General features: G+C 45.9%; 1 protein-coding gene across 1 annotated transcript in view; it reads left to right on the top strand.

The window, feature by feature from the left end:
- The window catches only part of Ankh (ANKH inorganic pyrophosphate transport regulator), a 127,185-nt gene that overhangs the window by 64,238 nt on the left and 39,000 nt on the right, over positions 1-23,947 (top strand). The window contains exons 2-3 of the mRNA XM_021183678.3: positions 12,210-12,426; positions 21,773-21,891. Of these exons, the coding sequence (XP_021039337.1) occupies positions 12,210-12,426; positions 21,773-21,891 (336 nt within the window). The remainder of the gene's footprint in view (positions 1-12,209; positions 12,427-21,772; positions 21,892-23,947) is intronic.

The raw sequence follows: 23,947 nt of genomic DNA, 5'->3' as shown, positions 1-23,947 counted from the left end.
CAAACCATCATGAGTAAACTTAAAATAATTTTGCCCTTCTAAAGCAGCCAGTATTCACAGCTAGTCCTATGTCACTCTCTAATTCTTTCTCCCTGCTCCTATGCATAGCTTTGCTTACTTCTGCTTACACTTGCTACTGGCTCAATATATTGAGCATTTTCCCCTCCTACTTTGTGTCTCTTGTTCCCTATGTGGAGATACCACATCCTTTAGCATTTCTCTCCCAGTGGGTGGTCATATTGTTGTCATCTGTCTGCAGTCCCACACTGTTGTGATAAACATGCCTATGAGATGCCGTTCTGCCACAGGACTAAGGATTGCAACCCATTTCTGAAGGGGGATTACTGGACCAAGCAGTGAATACACTTTTAATTTTATTCTTTTCTGTGTTTGCTCTGTTTTTATTTTTTGAGACTGTCTCACTCTGTCGATCAAGCTAATTCAAAATCCCAATCCTCTTGCCTCAGGCTCCTGTGCCACCGTGCCAAGCTTGACTTTGAGCCTTCTTCCATGTTCCTTCTTCCTTACAGGTACAGCAGTTCACACGCCTGCCAACACGGTGTGAAATGTCCCCTTATGCCTTATCTTGGCAGTACTAGATGTAATCAGTCATTCTCAGTTTTTAATCTGATATCGATGGCTGTTTTCATTTCCCCAACTCCCACTGAAGTGTGGCACCTTTTTCCTGGTCAGGCCCCAGGGACATCTGTTGTGGAGTTTTTCTTCTCTGCAGTTGGCTGTCAACGGTGTCAGGCTCCTTTCTGGACTGCCTTGTGTGTTTCTAGTCTTTTCTCCTATGTGAGATTAAAAATCATTTGGCTTAGGTCCAAGTAAAAACCCAAATTGCTAGATTCTAACTCCGACTCCGTGGGACTTAGAGATAAATCCAGCGAGATCTTTCTTGGGTTTTCTGTTGTTCTCACTGGGAAACCATTTGGCTGTTTGTTTCTTAGATCTCATTGTTTGTCCTTGACGATCCGAATGCTGTGATTCGACTTTCATTCAGGAATACTTGTTTTAGGGGCTGGAAAGATGGCCCAGGGGTAGAGGTGCCTGACCGGTCTCCCAGCCTGACAACCCAGTTTGGTCCTGGTCCCCACATGAAGGCGAGAATGACTTCCTCACTTATCTTCTGGTCTCTGCACATGCTCGGTGACACAGGCACACACGTGCTCACTTAAAGTCAGTAAATCAATCAATGGGAAAAAAAATTAAAAGGTACCTGTTTGAAGTAGTCTCAAGAATTTTCTAGGAATTTTTACAAGAATTTTTGTAGGAATTTTACAAGAATTTTTTTTTAAGAATTGAAGTATTCTCAAGAACCATCTCATGAGAGAGATTTTATGAATCTGATATAGTTTTAATGAGCTCATTAGTCTAATAGAACAGGACCATGTGTCGATCAGACACAGAAAGAATATACGCTTTTTCGCTTTCTTTTTTTTCTTGGCAGGTTCCTTTTAAATAATAAATACACAGAAAGAAGTCTTATTACAGAAACTTGAGAGCTTTATTCTCTAGTATACGGTTATATTATTATTGTCCTAGGTGGTACTCTAAAGAAATCTCTATCTTCCCTGGGAAGGTTTAGCACTTCTGCATGTAAGTTATTTTTTCTTTGGGGTCCAGTCTGAGCAGCAATGTCGCAGGACCCATAAAGACAGAAAGAGCCCCGCTGGGCAGAGGGAGGCCTTGAGCTGAACTTTGCTGTTCCTTGCCTTCAGCTGCCAGAGAAAAATGGATTGACAGTAAGGAAGCCCCGAGCCCACCAACTGTGGAAGGTTGAGCAGGGTATGAACCTCTGCAGGGCACCGGCCATAACCCACAGACCACCCTGTAGCCAGGCGATGCCAGGCCACTGTCCTACTATCCCTGGGGACATCACAATCTCCCTCTGTTTGGAGTCAGTGAGGCCTTGAGTGGGGTTGTGCTAACTTCCATGGATGCCTTCCTCAGGGACCAATGACCCCTGTTGTTTAAAGGAGCCAGTGCCAATGTTCAGGTCTTTACGCGAAGAGCTCCCTGAGAGCTTCAGCCCAAGAGAACCACTGAGCCCAGTCTTCAGAACAGTCACCGGACCGGGGCTTTGTCACCAGATACTGTGACCCCCCTATTCCTTCCTGACTTGAAAAATAAAGTGGAGGGAGATTGAAAGGTGTACCTGATATTGACCTGAGTCCTCCACATACATGAACACATGTGCACAGAACACCTCCCCCCAACACATAGGCAGAATAGAAAACAGTAACAACTCCATAAACAGTCTTCTGAGGTAGACGTTAACCTTGGGATCTGAGTGATAGAATTATCAGAAAAAAAGACCTTAGAACGGGGTCCCCCACAGCAAGGTCCCCCACAGGCTGTCTGCTCAGGTGCTTTCTTCGATATCGTTTGTCACTGGGTTTCCGAGGGGCCAAGTGCAAATTGGTAGTCACTTAATGTAAAAACATTTGGAAGGCAATAGACTTCCTAAGCCAGGAGCTAGAACAGCAGGGAGGGGAGATTCTGAGTAGCTCAGATGTCTCCAAGGCTAAGGTGGCAGAGTAATCAGGAAAAATCTGGCTAGCAGGGACAGAGCAAGTGTGGAGAGTTCACAGAAGCACTCCTCCCAGCCCACAGTTAGCTTTCTGTCTGTCTGTCTGTCTGTCTCTCTCTCTCTCCTCTGTGTGTGTGTGTGTGTGTGTGTGTGTGTGTGTGTACCTGTACACATGCATATGGAGGCCATAGGTTGACAAAATCTGTCTCAATCTCTGTCCACCTTATTTTTAATAGCATATCTTTTGCTTATTCTTCAACAACATCATACATATAAACATACATATCTTGTCTACCCCCAACTCTCCATTCATACTCTTCTGGGTCACCACCTCCAAGAGAGATACCCCTTTTTCCCTCGAACATATCCTCATCTTTCTTTTTCTTTTAGTTTATGTATATGAGTGAGTGTTTTGCATGTGTTATGTTTCTGGGGCCTGTGAAGATCAGAAGAAACCTTGTGAACCCCCCAAGTGGGTGCTGGGAATTGAATGTGGGTCCTCTGGGAGAACAACCAGTGTGCTCTTAACCACTGAGCCATCTATGTACTCAAGACCTGCTCCTTCCCTAGGTTTTGTTGTTGTTGTTGCTGTTTGCTTGTATTTTGTTTTGTTGGGGGTGGGTGGGGGGGGACACCAGGTCCACATACTGCTGCCTGCTAGAATACTTGGATTGGTCTCATGGAGTCCTGTGCAGGAAAGCCCAGCTCTCTTGAGCTCATGAGTGCAGTGGCCATGTTGAATCAGAGGACAGCATTTCACAGCTCTCCTCCCCATCCTCCACCTCTTCCATTCTTCCTGTCCCCTATTCCACAGTGAGCCTTGGGGTGGGACCATATAGATGCTCCATTTAGGGTTGAATATTCAATACTCAGTTATTTTCAACCCTTTGAGGACCAGTTAAGAATCTCTGTGTCAGTTGCTGTCAGAAGCTTCTCTGACAATGACTGCGGGCAGCACTAATATGTACAAATACTTAGCGCTTGGATGACATAGCCACAGTAGGTTCTCCTTAGGACCTTTGACCTCCCACGCCAAAGACCTTTGGGCAAGGTTTCAATACCAAGCATGACCCCCACCCCACAAGCAGGCCTCCAGATCCTATCCAAAAATCTTTGCTTATCCCTGTAACTTTTATGATACTGGAGCACCAGAGGGCTCCACACAAGAGCTTTCTTTCAAGGAATCCAGACTCGCCAATAGACTAGCAAGCCCCAAGGATCCTCCTGTGTCTTCCTCTGCAGCCTGAAATTACAGGCACGTGTTCCAAGAGCAGACTTTGCTTAGATGTTAGGGCTCTGAAGTCGGTCTTCATGGTGGCATGGCATGAACTTTCCCAACCGAACAATGACCCCATCCCTCCTATTGTTTAGGTCTGGCATGAATGAATAGCATCTTGACATATTAACCAGGAATTATTATTTGAGGACCATGTGTCTGAGTAATGTAAAAAGCTACAAGGAAATAAGATGTTTTGATAAAAATGTCACATCATGGTGAAAAATGAGATTTTTTTTTTTTTAAGAGCACCGGAAACCTTTGGTGTTTTATAAGAGGACACTAGAATTTTCTGATTTTTTTTTTTTTTTTAAGATAAGCTGGAGGATGGCCCTGGGCTGCTCTTGATCCTTCTGTCTCCCACCTGCCAGGTGCAGGGATTGTAGGCATGCAAGCAGCGAGCGCTAGAGTCGTCTTAGTAATATACTCCTTCTTTGTCAAGCTTCCCCCAGTTAAATTTGGCTGAGCCGATGATGCTCATATCTAAATAAAGGATCGGGAGAGCTGACAAGAGTTTTGCGACACTAAAATATGTCCCTTCATGATTAAATCTGTTTTCAAATTAGGAGGGTCATTTTAAAAACTGCATTTTATTACTTCAGACCTATGAAGATACAGATGGGAGCACACTGAATTAGGTCTCACTTTATTATACCTTGTCTGGTGGTTGGCATCTGTCTGTCTGTCTATCTATCCATCTATCTATCTATCCATCTATCTATCATCTATCTATCTTGAAACAGGGTCTCACTGTGTAGCTTTAGCTGGCCTGGATCTTGCCACATAGACCAGGGACTTACAGGAATCTGCCAGCTTTTGCCTCTCAAATTGGTTCTTTGTTTTTTTATAAGCTCTTCTCTATGGATCACAAATGGCAGTGACATCAGTGTCGCCTTTTGTCTGGACCAGGTCATCTCGGGGTTTTCAGGAAGCACTAAATATGGACCTACAGAGCAGAGCCCTGTTTGACTGCTGAAGAGACCAGGCTCATTTGCCTGCTGTTCCCTTCAAACCACAGCCTCATGTGTGGGTGTCAAGCTCTTGGCTGGAGCTCCAGCTAGACAGAGCTGTATAGATCCTTGAAAAAATAAAGTGGAGCTGGAAAACTACTGGGAAGACAAATGATCCAATTTAACTCCAACCACTTTTTAAAATACAGATGAACAGAACAATAACAGTGGAAAAGTACAGGATCCAGGAACCCGGACTCCTGGGGAGGACTGCCCTCCCCAGTGGCTGGCTATCCCAGTCACCCCACAGGTGGCTATGCCTAGCTAGCCGTGCTGGTCCCGATACAGATATCACCTTCCTGAAGATGTCGAATTCCGGAAAGATTTTTAAACTACACTTTAGCTGTTTCATGGTGTGATGGGGGTAACAGACACCCTGCAGCTTTAGAGAGAGAAATCATCTATTATCAAAGGGCTTAGAAAACAGCCTGGACCATCTCCACACAAAACAGACGATTGTCTAGCCTGTAAGCCCTACGACTTCCTCTAAACCCAAGGTGAGACATATGAAGGAACATCTTACTAAAAAAATAAAACATAAAAGCGGGACTTTCAGCAATGAATATCAGACCCCAACTGGAAACCTTGCAGAACCTGAAAAGCCATTTCTGAATGACCAGGGAGATGAGTTTTCTGATAAGGCCCTGGACTTCGGGGGTGGAGCCCTGAGCTCTAGGCACTTACTGAATTGCATAGCCATCCATCTTGAATACCCTGTTCCCTCCCCATCCCTCTCATCAGAACTTGGAGAGCCACAATGGCTCACTCACCTTCTATTTTTGTGGGTGTGTTTGCTGTTCCCGGGGTTGAACCGAGGTCTCCTGTATACTAGGTGAGCACTCTATCTCTGAGCCAGACTACCAGCCCAGCAACTCAGCTCTTAGCTGGCTCTCACATTGGCTCTAGGTCTTATCCTCTAAGCTTGATTTTCTTCTTAAGTAAATTCCTCAACATGATTTGACTCTGTCAGGGAATAGTTTGCCCTCTTTTCAGACACTTCTAAAGCAAGTGAAAGGGGGGAGGGGTAGGAAAAACCCGATGTCTGAGTCTTACACTTACAAGGCTAATCATGTGGCCCAGTGCTGCATTCTATTTGTGTCCCTGTGACTACAGCTGAGAGCCAGCTGGGTGCCCAGTCCTGTGGGGCCAGAGTGTGACAGAGCAGAAATATCAGGGGACACCCTGTCTGTCCACCCGGAAAATATCAGAACCGCAAGGACAGGGCTGTCTACCTGCCATCACTTGGCATATTTTAAATCCATAAAAATCTACCACGAATTGTTTTTGGTTTTTTCTTTGTAACCTATAAAACCAAGCCCACAGCTGGGATTCTACCCATTAATGGTCATGTAGGAGCTCATATATAGATAGATCATTCATCTTTGTTCCTGTGTTACACTCAGACATTCGTGGTATTAAGTAAATAATGAGAATCGATGGCAAATAAGCCAAGTCAGACTGTGCTTCAAGGTGAGCCCAGTGCACATGGTTTGTGCAGCTGGGGGGTGGGGGTGGGCTGGGGTGGGGGACCTGGGCTGTGTATAGATGGTTGCAGAACAGGAAGGAGAGAAGCAGAGAGAAGAGGGTGGCTAGTCAAGAGGTTTCTTTCTGAGATATGCCCACGTAAACCTTGATAGGAAGAAGCCAGGTCAAACAGGAAAAGGAAGCTGTGGATATGAACAAGGCCCCACAGTAGTTTAGAGGATATCTAAGCCAGGCCCTAGATAGATATCCCTTGACCTACCAGTTGAGACTAGCCTTTATGTTGTAACTGCAGTGAAGCGGTGAGGAAAGGCCGGGGACACGGGTGTTTTGTTTAGTTCTCTGGTGTCAGGGAACAAGCAATCAGAAATTTAGTCTCACCTGATGGCCTCATTACAGAAGAACTAGAGGCCGAGTCCTTCTAAACTGAATGAGGGCTACCATAAGCGGGATCAGAAATGGCCGAGCTACTCAGCCCCATGGAGGCTGGGACCACCCTAGCAGCTGGCTGTGTTCTGGACTGGGCTTCAGCAGTTCTCCAAGTCGAGGTTTGCAGACGCAGCGTAAGAGTAGAGTGGAGATATCTGCAGACGACTTCTCTGTGTTGATGGAGGTGGCTCATAAGAACGGCCTGAACTGTCACGGGTGTGGGATGACAGCAGGCTTGAGGGAACGGGTGACTTATCCTGAAAGATTGCTGTCTGCAGCTTAGCAGACTTGTCTGATCTCCCAGATCCCAGGTTAAACATTGGGGGAGGGGCTGGTGAGATGGCTCAGTGGGTAAGAGCACCCGACTGCTCTTCCGAAGGTCCAGAGTTCAAATCCCAGCAACTACATGGTGGCTCACAACCATCTGTAACAAGATCTGACTCCCTCTTCTGGAGTGTCTGAAGACAGCTACAGTGTACTTACATATAATAAATAAATAAATCTTTAAAAAAAAAATTGGAGGAGTTTAGGATTTCCTGTCCTAGACAGTTCATCTGGAGCGGTCAGCTCAGACCTGTGAGATTTCATAGGTGTTTCTCTGGGGAGCGGGAGGGAGGGTAGTTTTTACTTAATGTTCTGTGGTCTGGAGAACTTGGTGTATCAAAAAACAAAACAGCACGTAGGCAGCCATGAGTCTGGAGAGTGCTAGGGTAGGGGACACAATAGGATAGGGCAGGTACCCGAAGGCCGTCAGTGTTTCTGGGAAGCTGCTACGTAAGTCACACTCTGCACTGCTGCTGGGGCCTGAAGTCTGAGGAAAGACCAGTGCTGTTCCGTGTGGGACTAGGTCTGAACTGTGAGCAAGGGGCAGTGTCACCTTTACATGTCCTGGGGAGCTGTTAGGTCTGGCCACAGCCTACACTCAAGTGCCTTTGCTTTGGGAAACTAGAAAGGTTTAAGAGCCAGCCTTGAACTCACAGGTGAACCTAATTCTGACATCATGAAGGCCTCATTCGTCCTGATGACGCCTGGGTACTTTTTTTGAGCTGAATTTTAAGGCCACGGCTATTTCTCTTCCCTAGCCACTGCAGCCTCTTCTGGACTTGGGTTAAGATATCGCTGGGTTTCGAGCAGCATTGCCAGAACCCTCTGACCTACTCAGTTAGCTCTGCAATGCAGCCTAGTCACGTGCCAGCAGGACCTAGAGGCCTGCATGCCCTTGACGGGTTTTGGTTTTTATCCCTAGAGACACACACGGAGGAATCTTGGCTTTCCCTTCCTTTCTATCTATAGCCTCCCAGAGGATCTCACAGTCTACTAGCTTTAAATGTTGTTGCCACATGGCCAGCCATCTCCTTCAGCCACTGTCCCCATCTTAGTGAGCACCGCACTGCTCATCTGTTTTCCCCTTTGTTCAAGACCACTGTCCCCCAAACTGTGTGCTTCTATCTGTCCGTACTACCCTACCATGCCACCACCTCTAGTCAGAGCTCTAGGTCTGCTTCTGCCCTTCTCTCTCCAGACCACTCCTGTCACAGAACTACCTTCTTCCCCTCTCTGGGGTGATCTGCTCTTGTCAATCCTCGTTGTCTGCGCTTTGCTCCTTAGCGCTCCTTGCCCCCCACCCCCACCAGGCCTTCCCCATGGTCCTTCATCCAGCTGCCTCCTCTCCTGGTGTCAGTCCCACTGCTACCTTATAGGGGTTCCGTTGTCTCTCCAGATGAGCTCTTCCTAGAACTGCTCAGCTCATGGGCACATTGCTTTTCTTCAGTCCACACCACAGTGGATGTTTATACTTCATACATGTTTATCACATTCTCCAGCCTGTCTGTCCTTCTTCCGTGCATGGGATACCCTGCCAAACTGTGGTTCTGGGGATAAAGCAGTAAACGCAGGTCCCTGCTCCCCAGAGCTCAGGAAGACAGAGGCAAAGTATGATAAATGAAAGAGGGGCGGGGTGGAGACAGACTTTCACACAGCAGGTGGCTGCAGGACACTTCAAAGCCTAAGGGGTGGTAAGAAGCCAGGTGGTAAGAAGTCATCACAAATACCGGGAGATGGATGATTTGTCCCGTATGTGGTTTGGAAGGAATGTAAACTGTTCAGAGGACAGTTCATTTCAATCCATCTCTCAAAAGAGCCAGGAAGATTAAGTTAAAAAGTCAAGCGTGCAAACAAAGCCATAAAATAGAAGAAAATAATCTTATTACAGATGGGTAAAGAATAATTGCAAAGACTAAAGGTGCATGCAACAAAGCCCATGAAACGACCAGTAATAGCAATGCTTCCTCTATCGATAAAATCATGAAATTAATAAATTGGACAGATTGAAAGAAGTTGCTACAAATGGGAATAGAAAGCAATAAGACATTAAGGTAGCCCATGTCCTTAAGCCTGCAGCTTCTTATGCATCTTTCATATTAGAATCAGGATACGCTTTGTTTTAATGAAGCATTGAACACCTTGGCCGTAGATCAGTAGGATGTCTCACAGGCGGCAGTGTCTCATAATTACAAGTCCTTGCTCCCGGCGTCCTTTCTAGTGTAGTAACTGCTTGGTGCTCCCGTGCACAGCCTGCCTCTCTCTCTTCCAAGGTTCTGAGTGACCCACTCAGCAGTTAAATGATAGAAACAGATTCCTGCTGACCTCTGCCTGGGTGAACCCCATGCTCTTTCCTCAAAGTGCCATAATTGTTGGCCTTACTGAAACTTCCCAACCTTGCGGACAGCCATCATTAGCTCTGCCCTTCCCACATGCTTCAGCTCCAGGTTTAAGACTCAGCTCAGGAAGTGTTGGTGGAAATAGAAGTGCAGCCACAGCTGATGGGTTGCAGTGATTGTTGTTTGGTTTTTTTTTTTTTAAACAAAAAAAATCTAATGCTTGTCAAGAAAACATTACATAGGCATGCTACTAAGTGTGTTTGAAGCTTGTGCTAGATAATGTCATTTAAATTTTAACATGCTTTTATGCTCTAGAAACAAACAGTCCACGGGCTGGTGAGACAACCCAGCAGGACAAGGTGTTTGCCACCAAGCCTGACAAGTTTGGTTCAGTTCCGGGAACCTACATGGTAGAAGAGACCTCACTTCTGCAGGTTGCCCTCTTACCTCCAGATCCATGACCTGTCATGTGTGTACACACATGTATACACACATGCACACATACTAAATAAATACATGTTTATTTAAAAATCAAAAACCATAGATTAGAGGAAAGATGGGGGGAAGGTTTCAACTAGACCAGTTATGAGACCTGAGCAGGCATTCCATGGTGTGACATTGGTACTGTGGATTATACAGGCTCTGGGAGGCTAAGAAGCTATTCAAAACTGTTCACAAGACCTGAACTGAACACTGTGAATTCGTGAGCATATGCTTTCTGAAGAGGGGTGCAGCAGCAGGATGGGGGTGAGGCAGGAGAGCAAAGACTGGTGTCTGTTGGGGTCTACTTCCAAATCCTGTGGGGAATTGTACCAGAAGTGGCCGTAGAAGCAAGGAGCTAGTCCTCATAAGGAGAACCTATCTCTTGGGTTCCTGCCACCTGGGGATCTGTGAGACCTGCACCTCGGATTCCCACTGGACTAACTGCATAGGTGATCAAGTTGGTAAGCTCAGAAGCATAGTGGGAGCCCTCGTATCAAACGCAAGATCCATCCCCAGGGCATCAGTAACTAGGTTTTTAGTTTTCCCTATGGCGTTAAGTAAGGTATTTGATTTGATTCATTTTGACAGAAGGAAAAGTTTGTTTCAAAAAAAAAAAAAGTTATCACTGTTTTCCAAACAGTTTTTTGGGGGAAAGTTCAAGTACAAGGAAGAAGAAACGAATTCAAAGAACAGTTGTCAAAAGCTAGCTTTATAATTCCAGCTTTGGCAGCAAGTGCGGCTCCCACCTCCCAGTAGAGCCTTGCTTGAATGCTTTGCTCCATAAGTGTCCGCCACCTGACTCGGCAGCATCTCTAGTAAAGATGATGAAGCAATGTCTCCAGGAATCGGAGCCCCTGGGTCTTGCTCATTTCTTCTGTCCTCCTGAGAAGCCTAAACAGATAGTGTGTTATAGTAGAGACTCACGAAATGACCCAGCATGTGCGTGTGTGCACATGTGCGTGAATGCACATACTCACTCATCATAGCATGTCTGCAGTCTGAATACATTTTATAAGCAGTTGATATTCAATCGTACCTGAAAGGGTCTCATCCCTGCTTAGTGGTGCATAAACTAAACAGCATGTTTTACAATTCACAGCCTTAGAGCCAGTGAAACATTGAATGAGTTGCTTTGTTAAACATTTGGTGTACTGATTCTTAAATATTATATTATATGTTTGTAGAGCCATCTTGGATTTGGTAGGCAGGTCCAGCCTTTGCTTCTTTCGTGAAGTCGTTGGTCCACTTAGTTCTCTGACGCCACCTCTAAGGAGTATTGCAAAGTGGCACTTAGGCTGCGCCACAGCTGTTTATGGAGAAAATTATGAACCACTATCTGTTAAGTAGAAATGGAACAGACCAGAAAAATGCACCTCTGTTTTGAGCCAGCGGACTGAATATCGCTTTTATGAATGTGTCTATGTGTCTGTTTGTCGGAAGAGCGGACACAATGGGTAAAAGCTTTAGGGTGTCGTTAGTGATGACTCTGTGATGGCAGATGCATGTCATTAGACTTTAGGACACAGACTGAAGTTGAGTGATGGCTGTGTGTCAGTACAGGGACATCACTTATACAGGGTCCCTCTCTGGGCCAGGATGCTGATGGTTGGGGGGTTGCTGTGCTTGTGGGCTGTGGGGACACACCTGTGGAGAAACCTGTCATTTTCCACTCATCTTTCCAAGAACTTAAAGTTGCTCTAACAGTAACGTCCATTGTAAAAATGGGTAACTGCTGTGGGAAGGGAGGAAAAGGTCTGGAGGGAGGGGATAGCCAGGAGCAAGAGAGGGTGACAGAGAAAAGAGGGATAGTGTATTACATACAACATGCTTCTCTTATGTGGATCCAGATGTAACTGCACACGCACACATGTGACAGGAAAGCAAAACAGGGATATTCTAGGAGGAGAATGAGGACCAGAGAAAAGGGGTCAGGTGAACGTGTGGAGGTGAATATTAGCAGAGTAGCCCAGGCTGGACTAGAACTCAAAAACCTCCAGTGTGTTGGGATTACAGGCATGAGTTACTACACCAGGCTAGGAGTTCCAAACATCCCCTTTTAAGTGATAGCTCTTAGAACTATCTTTTGCTACAAACACTTGTTGGGTTGATTGCTTTCCCAATGGGCAAATATCACCTCCCCTGAGAAGTGCTCAGACTGAAGCTAATGTGGACCAAACCAGAAAAGCCAGTATTTTCTATAAACTTAGGAGTAGATTCACTCCGCACACTGCCCACCGTTTCCCCGGGAAACACAAGTCCCATGTTGGTGGTGGGACTCTGCAGAGATGTGGTTCTGTGTCTTATGTTTGCCTTGGCTCTTCTCTCCCTCACAGGCCTTGAACCGGGGCATCGCTGCAGTCAAGGAGGATGCAGTAGAGATGCTGGCCAGCTACGGGCTGGCGTATTCTTTGATGAAGTTCTTCACAGGGCCCATGAGTGACTTCAAAAATGTGGGTCTGGTGTTTGTGAACAGCAAGAGAGACAGGGCCAAAGCCGTCCTCTGCATGGTGGTGGCCGGTGCCATCGCCGCCATCTTCCACACCCTGATAGGTAAGACTCCTGCCTTCTCAGCATTTCGGTTTGGTCATTTCATTTTCTTCTCAATTGTTTTTAATATAGTTGTAGGCTAAGTGGCTTCTTCAGCAATTATTAAACCTTTCTCATGAAGACTTCAGATAGAAGAAGGAATGGAGTCTGTACTCCTAGATCAGTAACATTTTAAAACAATTTTCCTTCCCTGAAATGCTGTAGTTTTGTGCCTCTGATACCCAGAGTCAGAGAGTGAGTGTTTTTTTTTTTTATTAGTGGGTGCCTGTACCTAGGAGGTAGACAAGATGGCCGCAACTCAAGAAGAAAGGTATGGTGGATGTTATAGTGAACTCATGCTTATCAGTATTGAGAACCAGCCAATGACAGGTTTTGAAATTAATTTGCTCCAGGGTTCCTGGGCGCTCCTTTATTCAAAAGCATGACTAAAAACCCTGAAACAAGAAAGCTAGGTTCTGGCTACAGCGGTTGTGTACAGGTTTCTGAAGACCTAGGAAAAGCACATTGTATCAGAGCAGGGCTTCCTCTGGGGCCTTCTTGGTGACCCTAGAGCCTCATGAGGTGCAGTTTCAGAGTATCCTGACTTTAAAATAGCTCTGTCTAACTGGCATAAAATTAGCAGGGCTCATCTATGGAAGCTGGTTGCCCAGAGCCCTTCGAGTGGTGCTTCCTAGGCCCATTGTGTGCCTTAAGTGGCTGCAGGTTGTATGAGAAGCGTGAATGTCACAAAGTAAAGGAGCCAGAGGATTAACCAAAGCACTTATAGTGTATTCATTCGCAGAAAGCCGGTGTTTGCTCACGGAATTGTGAATCAGAAAGTCAACAGGGGAAAGGCCTTGGTGGTTTTCCTTTCTAAGATGGCAGGGGATTTTGTTGTAAGAGGAGTGCAGAGGAGAGGCTGGCTGATGGTGTACCCAGCCGGGCCCTGAGATGGCCATTTCAGTGGTGCTTAAGGACGCAGGGAGTGGTGACAGCACCTTTCTTTCTATCCACATCACACACCCTTGTGGTGAATGTTAGGAGGAAACATTCCTGCTGCTGCATCGGAGCCATTTCCAAAGAAGGTGCATATACTGAGAGATGGCGTGCATTGTAACACAAGGGTCTTGTCTAAAGGAGTAAAGTATATTCTTCTTGCTATTAGTCTTTTTATCTGTGCCCTAAATAAATCCAGCTTTCCCAGTTTTGGCCCAGTTGGATGAGACTATCTGACAACTACCAAGAAAGAGAAGCTGAGCAGACTGTTATTGGCAGTCATAAGGAAAATGTTGAGTCTAAGATGTAGCATTGTATTATATTAGATTGTATTTTTGAAAGAAGATCTCTGGAATACAAAGCACCTCTGACGTGTTCTATAGCAGAGATTAACCTTGAACTCCTGATTTTCCTATCTTGCCCTTCCGAACTCTGGTATTATAAGGCAATGGGGGCTAGACCACAGAGTCACAAGCATGGCAGGCAAGCATTCTCCTGACTGAGATGTAGCCCCAGACCATTGGTTTCTCCATTTAGAAATGAAATTTTAAAATGATATGATCTTAAAATTAAATCAAAGGTGCTCTTTATCCCACTTACACTAAATAATTATTTTATTACTCTTGACCTGTTTTTATAGCTAATACTTCTCTTCCTCCCATCAAACAAATGCTCATCCTGCTTTCCAGGGAAGCACACAGCAGTTGGTTTCAAACGCCTACATTTAGATTCTCGGGATTTTCCCTCCGCTGCCCGGCTGGCAACCAAAATGTTGATCTGTCCCATGCCTGCTCTTGTGCTTCAGGCATCTTTGCACGTTTTCTTTCCTTGTTCTTCTTTCAAGAGTCTGTGAGCTCTCACCCAGTCTCTACACTGTCTTGTCTGTCTGTATCTAGGTTCCCAGTAGTCACTTTTCTTATCTATTAATGTCTACTATTTCTGTGTAGCATTGATTCACAGTTTTAGCCCTGCCATACCTTTTCTGCTCTGTTTTCAGTTAATGGCCAAATTTGTGCTTCCTTTTTGCTTTGCTCTTTACGAGTTGGTTTCACTCTTTAAGACGTCCCCAGCACGAGGCCTTCTTTACACTAAATGGACGTTCTTGCTGGCAGAGTTCATCCATTTTCCTACGTGGTAATGCTAAGAACGGAATGTGGGACATTTTACCTGTGGGAAATGCACTGTTCTGTATAACCAGTATCTGTCTTCCTCTTTGAACGGTGAGATGCCACTCCATAAATGATCCTCCCGGGACTATAGAAGAACAAGAGTTAGGCTTACCACTGTTCCACTTCAAAGTGACCAGGTCACCCCTCTCGGTGCCCAATGGAATGTGGGCTGAGCAGATCATGCTAGCATCCCAGAACCTTAAGTAACTAGAAGGAAATGTGTGCAAAAGACACAAAGGCCAGCTGTATGCCCTCCCTAAGTAGGTGTAGCCAGTGGGAAGGGGTGTGTGTTTGTGTGTGTGTGTGTGTGTGTGTGAGAGAGAGAGAGAGAGAGAGAGAGCAGTATCCATTTCTAGAGCTCTAGCATAAGCCAATTTCTGCCCAAGAGAGCGTTGAAAGATAACAGAGTAAACCAAAGCAAAGCAGGGACCATTCCCACCTGAGACTTGAGAAGAGTTAGGACCTGAAAGCCATAACACAAAGGGCAAGCGCTTGTAAAGGAAATGAAGAGAAGGTGGGCACTGCCATGGGTTTGCAACACAGAGGACACAGGGCAAACTGAGTCTAGACCTGAATGTAACAGGTGGAGGGTGGCTGACATGTGCTAAAGCCAGACCATATAACGAGGGAGCAGAGCTTAGAGCCTGAGCCTGGGAAGGGATCTGCTGGAAGAATGGAAAGCAGAGAGGCGGGGGTGGGGGTGGGGGTGGTGGGGGTGTTGGGAGATCATCAGGCATCGGGGAAGATCAGTAAAGAGAGAGGACGCCATTAAGGGAAGTGTTGTGATAGGGTGCCCAATACTCCGTATGTCTTTATCACCCTCCGCACCTTTGTGACGCCTCAAGGCTATCCGTGTTTACTCTAGTGTTTGTTCAATATAGCTTTAACTAACAGAGGTCACTATGTTCTTAACGTGCATCTTTTAAACCTCATGGTCTCTAAAAATCTTATTTCACATTTAGAAAAATCAGCTATGTTTTGAAACTATGCATTATGACCTTGGTGTGAACTGATGCCTTGTTTAGTCAGGTCTCTAAGGTCTTTTTTTTTTTTTTTTTTTAATACTGTGTGGCACTCAGTGATGTTTCCAGAGACTGCAGAACCCCGTCACAACCAGTGTTGACTTCAGCTGAGTGACCTGGAACATGCTAGTCTTTGCAGTACTGGTGCTGATGACCTGCCAATCCCTGGGGATCATCTTCACTGGGAGGGGCTTCAAGTTGAACCATGTCTATATCTGACTAGCTGGCTACAGATGTAGCACCTTAGGTTCCTCAACCCGATGTCATCTCTGTGCACCAGTTAGTGGCTACACGACTGTGGTCCCTAGACACTCTTGTAGTACCATCTGTTATTAATTGTTCTTGTCCCAGTAAAGGAAAGAACCTGTCGTGGGTCCTTCTCATTGCATGTACAGTAGCTAACGTCGACTTCTTCCTTGTGTGTCCTGCTTGTGGTTTTCTGGGTTTCTTTTGTCTTTTCATCACTGGACATAGCTGGAGCAGATTCCACCCGACACATAGGCCGTTCCCCAGGAAAGCTTGTCAGGGAATGATGGTCCCTGTTCTTCCTCAGAGGCACCTGAGCAACTCAGGCCTCATGCCATGGGAGCAAGAGGAGACAGCTGGAACTCTGTCAGATTTGGCAGGCTTTAAATCTAGAAGATTCCTTATCTGTCAAGTTCCTGTCAGCTCCGAGCACACCCACAGCCTGGCTCTAGCTAGACTTGCAGGAACTTCAGACATATTTGTTGGGTGGCTGCCACTTAGCATCATCCCTCTGGAGTTTTAACCATAGCTGTGACTTCTTCCTTGGACTCACCAGAGAGAGACAGGGTTTGCCACCACGATCCTTGAGTTAAGCCTGGTAATCACGGTACAGGTGACACCCAACCTGTCTCGAGGACAGGTCAATGACCCGATGTTGTAGTTAGTGTGCCCTGAGCCCATGTTATTTTCACCTCCAAGGACATTGTGAGGCTTGCGACTTCCTTGTTCATAGGGACAGAGGGACCTGTTGCTGTGGGTTTAGCTTTTGGTATGTTTGTTCCCAGTGGGAGCCTGATTCATGCTCTGGAGGAGCCAAGGAAGCCAGCAGGGGAACTGAATATGCATGGACTCTTACCATGGGGAACTAAAATGATCTCTACTAATTTCTAGATTGGGTCTGTCTGTCTGTCTTACCTTTTTGGACTTCCTGCTTACTCATGAATCACAGACTCACCCTATGAAGCCATGCTGGGATCCACATGGAAAGCCTCACCGGTCAGAGTGTTAGGAATAATCAGTTTCATTTATTATCTGAAAAGCCACCGCGGGGACGGGATGCCTCTCAGTTTGTGAACTGCCAAGCATGCACAGAGCTCTGGATCTGATGTCCAGATGTGATGCTGCACACCTGTGATCCTCCTTGGGAGGTAGATGCAGAGGGGACCAGAATATCAATTACATCCTCATGACAGAGTGAGTTTGAGGCCAGCCTGCACCTCCTGGGACTTTGTCTTAAACCAACAAAACCAAACAAGGCAGCAAACAAAAGCCACCGCAGAACTCTCGGTGACTTAGAAAGCAAATGTTTGTTTCTCTTGTTCTCCAGATCACTGGGCGGGTGATCCTTTTGGACTTTTCTGGACCCACACCCCTGTTGTCAGTTGAAATCAGGATGTGGGCGTGCTGGTGCTGAGGGAGCCCTCTGGGCGTGGCCGAGTGGCCTCTGCTGAGCTCTTATCCTCACTCTGTATCCTTCCTTGTCTGTCTGTCCGGTCCATCGGTCGCTTTGCCCCATTGCCTGGCCTTTTTGAGACGGCTGTGGCTAGACTCCAGGTGGCAGGTGGAGGCACAAGTATCCTGAAGTCAAGAGTCAGAGGTATTACACCACCACACTGTTTGCAGCCTACTGACTGGAACACATTGCTGGCCAGCCCAGGGCCGAGGGGTGGGCACATGAACTATTTAGTGTGTGGTAAAGGGAACTGAGAAATCAGAGTGTTGCTATAGAGACAGGAGAAACTCAGGACACTTAGACAATCACTTCTTTTGGACATGATGAGTCCATCCATGTGTTTAATCTGTAGTTATCACAACCTGGGTTATATCCTGTTCACTCAGTTATACAATGTACCCTCTGGTGAGAAGCCGGCGGCCATAGTAACTTGTGAGTCCCACTTTGCCAAGTATACCAGTGAGTCTTGGGTGCCATGTTATGACCTCGTGTTTACTTGCTTATATTATTATGCATGGTTCCAGGATCTTTCTTCTCCAAGGTCTTGTCCATATGTTCGCCCCCCCCCCCACACCGCCCCGTCCCTGTGCTTTCCAGATAAACAACTCATAGTACAGAACTTAGTAGTGGAATCTAATTATATGTCAGTGTCCCAGCCCTCATGCAGAAAGCTGTCCCCTGCACAGCTGGGTGACTGGCACGGTGCCTCATATGAATAAGTCATTCAACACATATTTGTCGAAGAGATTTAAATGTGATTTATCAGCCAGTAAGTACACACTCTTTGGAAGCAATACATACATTAGAAACCCAGGATGAACTTGCACGCTCCTACAAAGGCCTCATAAGTAGGACTCAAAGGGTCAGTAAATAGTCCTAGAGAGGCTTTTACACACTGATACCTTAGGAACTTGAATTAGGTCAGGTGTTCAGAATTTTACACCTTGGAAATGTGCGGATTATAACTTACTCAAATAGATGGGGCCTCAGTTGTCTTTTGTATACTGCCTTTCATTGAAGTGAGTATTTTATAGTTTGCAATAAGTACCAGTAACTATTAGCCCTGCTGGTTTGAGAACAACTGATTGCAAAAAGGGCTGTCCTCCGTTGGCTGAGGGTATTGGATCTATAAGTTTTTAGGGCCTTCCTCCCTTTGTTTGATCTGGTTTAAAGCGTCCGACCAGGACATAGGTCAAGCAAGTGTCCCGCTGCTGTTTGCAGTCATGAAGCCTGCTTGCATCTGTTCCAAAATGTTGTTTAATTGTTGCAGGGCACTCTCGGTAAGGCAGTGGTTAGAAAACACTCTTGGTAAGGCAATGGTTAGAAGCTGAAGCTCACTGAACATTGCCAAGGCAGCTAGAGCAGTCACCAGAGACTCTATATGCAAAGCATCTTACACAAATCACCACAGCCACCAGCTTCAGCTGGGTTGGAAATAGCTCAACAGCTGGCACGAGAGAGTGGAGTCCGGGAACAGGAGAAATGGGATGCAAACAGGTCCCGGGATTTTATACACACAATGTCTAGGGTGGAAACAGCTACTGAGGTACAATCAGATTCCTCTACCATAGAAAAGATAAATCTGGAGAAAAAAAAAAAGGCTGTCTTTGGTCCCCAGGTTTCCTCTTCAGTAGCTGAAACAGGAAGGTTCTAAAGTAGAAGCTAGAAAACTAACCCTTGGACCCACGAATCCCAGATGCTCCTGAAGCCGGGCCCAGGGAGCTGGGCAGGCCCTGGAACTGGAAGAACAAGGCAGTACTTACATTCCAGAGACAGAGCTGAGAGAAAGGCTTAAGAACCCCACAGGTCTATGCCATCATTCATATTTCTGTTTACCCCAGGTACCCTACAAAAAAAGCTCCATCTTGTTGCTTTATCGAAAATACATTATTGCAAGTGTCTGGATGTTCACATCTGCCAATTTCCCTATGGCCAGGCAACAGGTGCAGATCACATGCCCTGCTGTGAGCTGCACACATCTACGACCCTGGAGTCTTAAAACAAAAGCACCTTTCTTGGAAACAACCTGCAGTCATTTGTAGGGGCTGCTGTATCAAAATACTACAGACCGTGTAGCTTAAAGGAGAGAAATGTACAGTCTGGCAGGTCTTTAGGCCACAAGTCTGAGATCAAAGTACAGACAGGCCTGCTTCCTTCTAAACACGTTGAAGAGCAACTTGCCCTCTGCCAGCTCCTTGGTTCTGAGACTTTCCTGGCAGCCTTTGGTGTGGAGCTGTGTCATCGAGTCTCTGCCCTCAGAAGGACTTCCCACCCCCCTCCCCACCCCACCCACACCCCATACGTAGCTGTCTTTGTATCCAATCTCTCCCTTTTACAAGGTCACTAGTCATATAGTTGGTCACCCACCCACTCCTATATGACCTTATCATATATCTGCAATAAGTCTATGGCTACATATGGCTACAGTCTGAGGTCCAGGGGTTAGGATTTTGATGTTTGAGCTTCAGGGAGACATGGTTTGCTCATGTCACCATCACTCTGGCCCACAGCCTTCCCCTCTCCCATGATCCTCAGTATCATCCTGGGAGTCGGGTCCTGTCAGCTGGCATGCTCCATGGACCGTAACCTTTACCAGGGATTTCCACTCGCAGCTATTCATAGCAGCCCCGTGCTCTTGCGTGTGCCATCTCTGCCTTTATTGCAGGCGTTTCTGCCAGAGTAGGGGTCTCCTTGAAAGACCCTGCCCAAGTGAGCATCTGTCGATTGCATAGAAACACATACACAAGTAAATAGTGTCCGTGATTAAGAGACCATGGCTCTGCCTCCCAGCGTAGACTGTGTGTGAGATGCAGGACTCTTGCATCCGAGCTTTGAGTTTCCATCCGTTGAGCACTGGTCTGAATGTGTGTCTTACCTCACTACAGACTAAAGCTCTCATGCTGCCTTCCAGGGTCAGTTCAGGCCACCTGTCTGCTTCTCATCTCTGTCAGAGCTTCTGGTCCAAATGACAGCTGGGAACACAGCTGCCTCCTTCCCACCCCTCGCTGTAAGTCTCATCTCCTCATCCTCAGAGAAGGATCTCTGCTTCAGGATGTCCTCTCCCTGGGCTCCCTTTCTTGCCCCTCAGTGGCCTTGACAGAGATGCCACTCTCCCAACCTGACGCCTATCTTCACCTCTGTAGCTGTCTCTTGGTTCTCACCTCAACCCTGCCTTGCTCTCTGGACATGAGAACCCCCTGAACACAGCTCTTGTCCGGTATGACCTCTGCAGTTCCCAGTGACACGTCTCAGGTTCCTTCCTAAAGGCCACTTTCAAGGTTGCAGTATCACAAAATCCTTGTGACTCAAGACTGATCCTGATGATGGAGCACTATCTCCGCTGCCTAGTTTGTGGGGAGATAGGTCGCCCCTCAAATGCTGGCATGGGGGGGGGTTCTTCTTTTTCCCTTTAGCTCGCTTGTGTCAGATTCCTGTCTGGGTGTCACGTGTTTATACATTCACAGCTGTGAGAGCATAACTTCCATGTGGTAGCACGTGGAAAGCCCTGCAGAGCTTGGATTTGGTTTGTCTTAGCCTGTGTCAGTGAGATCAAAGCTAGCACAGCCTGCCCTTTTGAGGAGTCAGGTCCTCAAGTCCTGCCTCTCTTTCTTTCTCTTGCTTGTTGGGTTTGTATACAACCCACACATGTGTGTGTTGGATGTCCTCTGCTTTCAGCCTCACACCATGACAAGTCTTGACCCAGGACTCCTAGAATACCAACTGCATATCACTTTCTCCTGCATAGGACAATTCCAGCATTGGTCACCCTCCTCCCAAGAAGTGGCACTGAGCACTGACTGGCAAGTGTCACAAGCTCACTTGAAAACTTGTGAGGAAGACAGACACACGCTAAAGTCTATAAGTTTCCTTTGGGTAAATACCTAATAGTATTTAAGTATTTACTTTCAACTATTCCCATCAAGCATTCCGTCATAATAGCCAAATGCTATCACAGGTGCACAATAAGAAGTTGGGTAAATCAAGACTTAGCAGGCCGGGCGTGGTGGCACACGCCTTTAATCCCAGCACTGGGGAGGCAGAGGCAGGCGGATTTCTGAGTTCGAGGCCAGCCTGGTCTACAAAGTGAGTTCCAGGACAGCCAGGGCTATACAGAGAAACCCTGTCTCGAAAAACCAAAAAAAAAAAAAAAAAAAAAAAAAAGACTTAGCAGATCCAGAGGAAAACCAGCTCACTAAACATCTTTCGATATTCAGGGATAGCTGAGGTTTAGAGGGAGCGTATAGTCTGACCTCCTCTGCGTGGTGAAACTCACATGCTTACCTCACACACTAATAAAAGTACCGGGTCACTGTAAGCCACGCCCACCCCCAGTAGATGAATGAGATTGTACATGATTCTCTTACAGCTTTTCTGACTTTTCTACAACAAGGCAGATAAGACATTTAAACCTATTTTAAGTTTTCTAGACAAAATCCAGGTAAACTTCCTTTTTCTAAACACCACGTTTGTTTTGGTCCCTGCAGCCTACAGTGACTTAGGGTACTACATCATCAACAAGCTGCATCATGTGGATGAGTCTGTGGGGAGCAAAACACGAAGGGCCTTCCTGTATCTCGCTGCCTTCCCTTTTATGGATGCCATGGTAAGTGGAGGAAACTGTGGGCTTTCCTTCTTAACGGCAAGTGCCTCTATCATAGAATTCGCTATTCTAAGTATTTTGGTGTGTCTGGTTCAATAGTAGAAGAGCACTCATGTTTCTACGCAGTCAGTTTCCAGGGCCTCTCTACATGCGGCAACTGTTCCCGTTCCACGCTCTATCCCAGAGACTGTGTTCTACTTTCTGTTTCTGTGAAGGTGACTATGTTACTGCACGGGGGACTCAGACATTGTTCGTTCTCTCCTGCCTGGCTGATTTCATTTTAGATATTGTCAGTGTTCTCTCTCTGTTACAGAATGTGCCAGGGTTTCATTCCTTTGTAAGGCAGAATAATGTTTCCTGGTGTAGATACATTTTGCCTATCTACTCATTTGTAGCCTCCATTTTTGGCTACTGTGATTAAAATTATGAATACAAGTGTACAAATACCCTTTTGAGTCCGTACTTTAAGTTCTTTGGGGTTTATATATATAAATATATATGTTAATTTTTAATTAATTTTATTTATTTTTTTCCTGAGGAACCATTAAGCTCATTCCCGCGGCAGTTTATCGGTTTTACCTACAGTGTAGGTGGGTTCCAACTGACCCTTGGGCTTGTTAGCCAGTGTCTCTCATCAATTTATGATATATATATACATTTGCCACAAGTTATAGCAGACAGCAAGAAAGCACAATTGAACATTCTGATTCGGTTATCACATGCTTTTTCATGGTTGATTTCAGTTCCAGGCGATGGGGGCTACACTTGCTACTTGTGTGGTGTGAACACACAGGTTTCACGGTGTGCTTCTCCTGGACATCCTGATGGGACATGTCGTCACTAGCTTACCAGTCTTATCATAGAGACCAAGAACCTTAATGAATTCTGTGTCCATGGTAGTGAAGATGAGGCTTATTTCTATTCATTTTGGTGTAGCTATACAGAGACAATACAAAGTTAACAACATGTAGTAGCTAATAATAAAGTCTTCCATTGGATCCTTTGTTAATTACCGTTGGTGGGAGGCTTGAGCCACCAGTGGGCAGCGCAGCAGACAGTGAGAGGTTTCCTCTCGCTACTTTGGCCAGCTGTGTTGCCCCTGAGAGCTGATGGAGAGGTAAACCCAAGGACAGGTCAGAGGCACCATATGGTCCTCACACTTGTGCACAGGAGCCTGGAGCTCAGTCAGGCCTCAATGCTGAAGGGGTTAAGCTTGAGCTGGACAGACTGAGCCTGTGATGTCACTCTGTCCTTCCTGAAACCTGGCAGAGAGGATCTAAACAGAGAGTGGTAATTACCCAGTGAATTCTGAGAACACATGACTTTTCATAGAAGGCTGTCGCAGACTCTTAGATGCTTTGCCTTCTGGCCCCTGCCAGCTGTTTTATTTGCCACAACAGCATTTTTAAAGCTCAGCACAAGTTAAGCATCTCTCACTCCAAACCCCGGACCCAAATCTCAAAAATCCAAAAGTTCCCTGAATGGTACCACATCTGGGAAATCATACACCCAATTTCATGTGTGAGAAACTGATTCATGCATAAAAATATTTTAAATACTATATAGAGAGACTTACTTCAGATTCTTTGTATAAGAACTACAAATTTTATGTTTAGACCTTGGTCCTGACATTTGGTTATCTATCTACCTTATCCATCCATCCATCCATCCATCCATCCATCCATCCATCATTCATATCTATCTATCGGTCTATCTATCTATCTATCCATCTATCTATCTGAGTTATCCTAGGCTTTGTTATCTACCTACCTACCTACTTACCAATCCATCCATCCATCCATCCATCTACCAATCTATTGATATCTATATCTAGCTGAATTCTTCTAGGCCTATCTAACTGTCTGTCTGTCTATCTATCTATCTATCTACTGCCTATATGTCTACCTATCCTTAGATATAGATTTGTAATAATGAGCCTTTATAAGAACCTTTATAAGAACCTCTCTCCCTCATTCACCTAGACACACATCTGTACATGTGCACATGCACATGTATATACCTGCAGCACAATCCTAATAACTCAGTTGGGGAGATATTT

The sequence above is a fragment of the Mus caroli genome, unplaced genomic scaffold (genome assembly GCF_978045245.1).
Source record: "Mus caroli unplaced genomic scaffold, Mus_caroli_1 scaffold_16, whole genome shotgun sequence".
NCBI lineage: Eukaryota > Metazoa > Chordata > Mammalia > Rodentia > Muridae > Mus > Mus caroli.
This window is presented reverse-complemented; position numbering and strand designations above follow the sequence as displayed.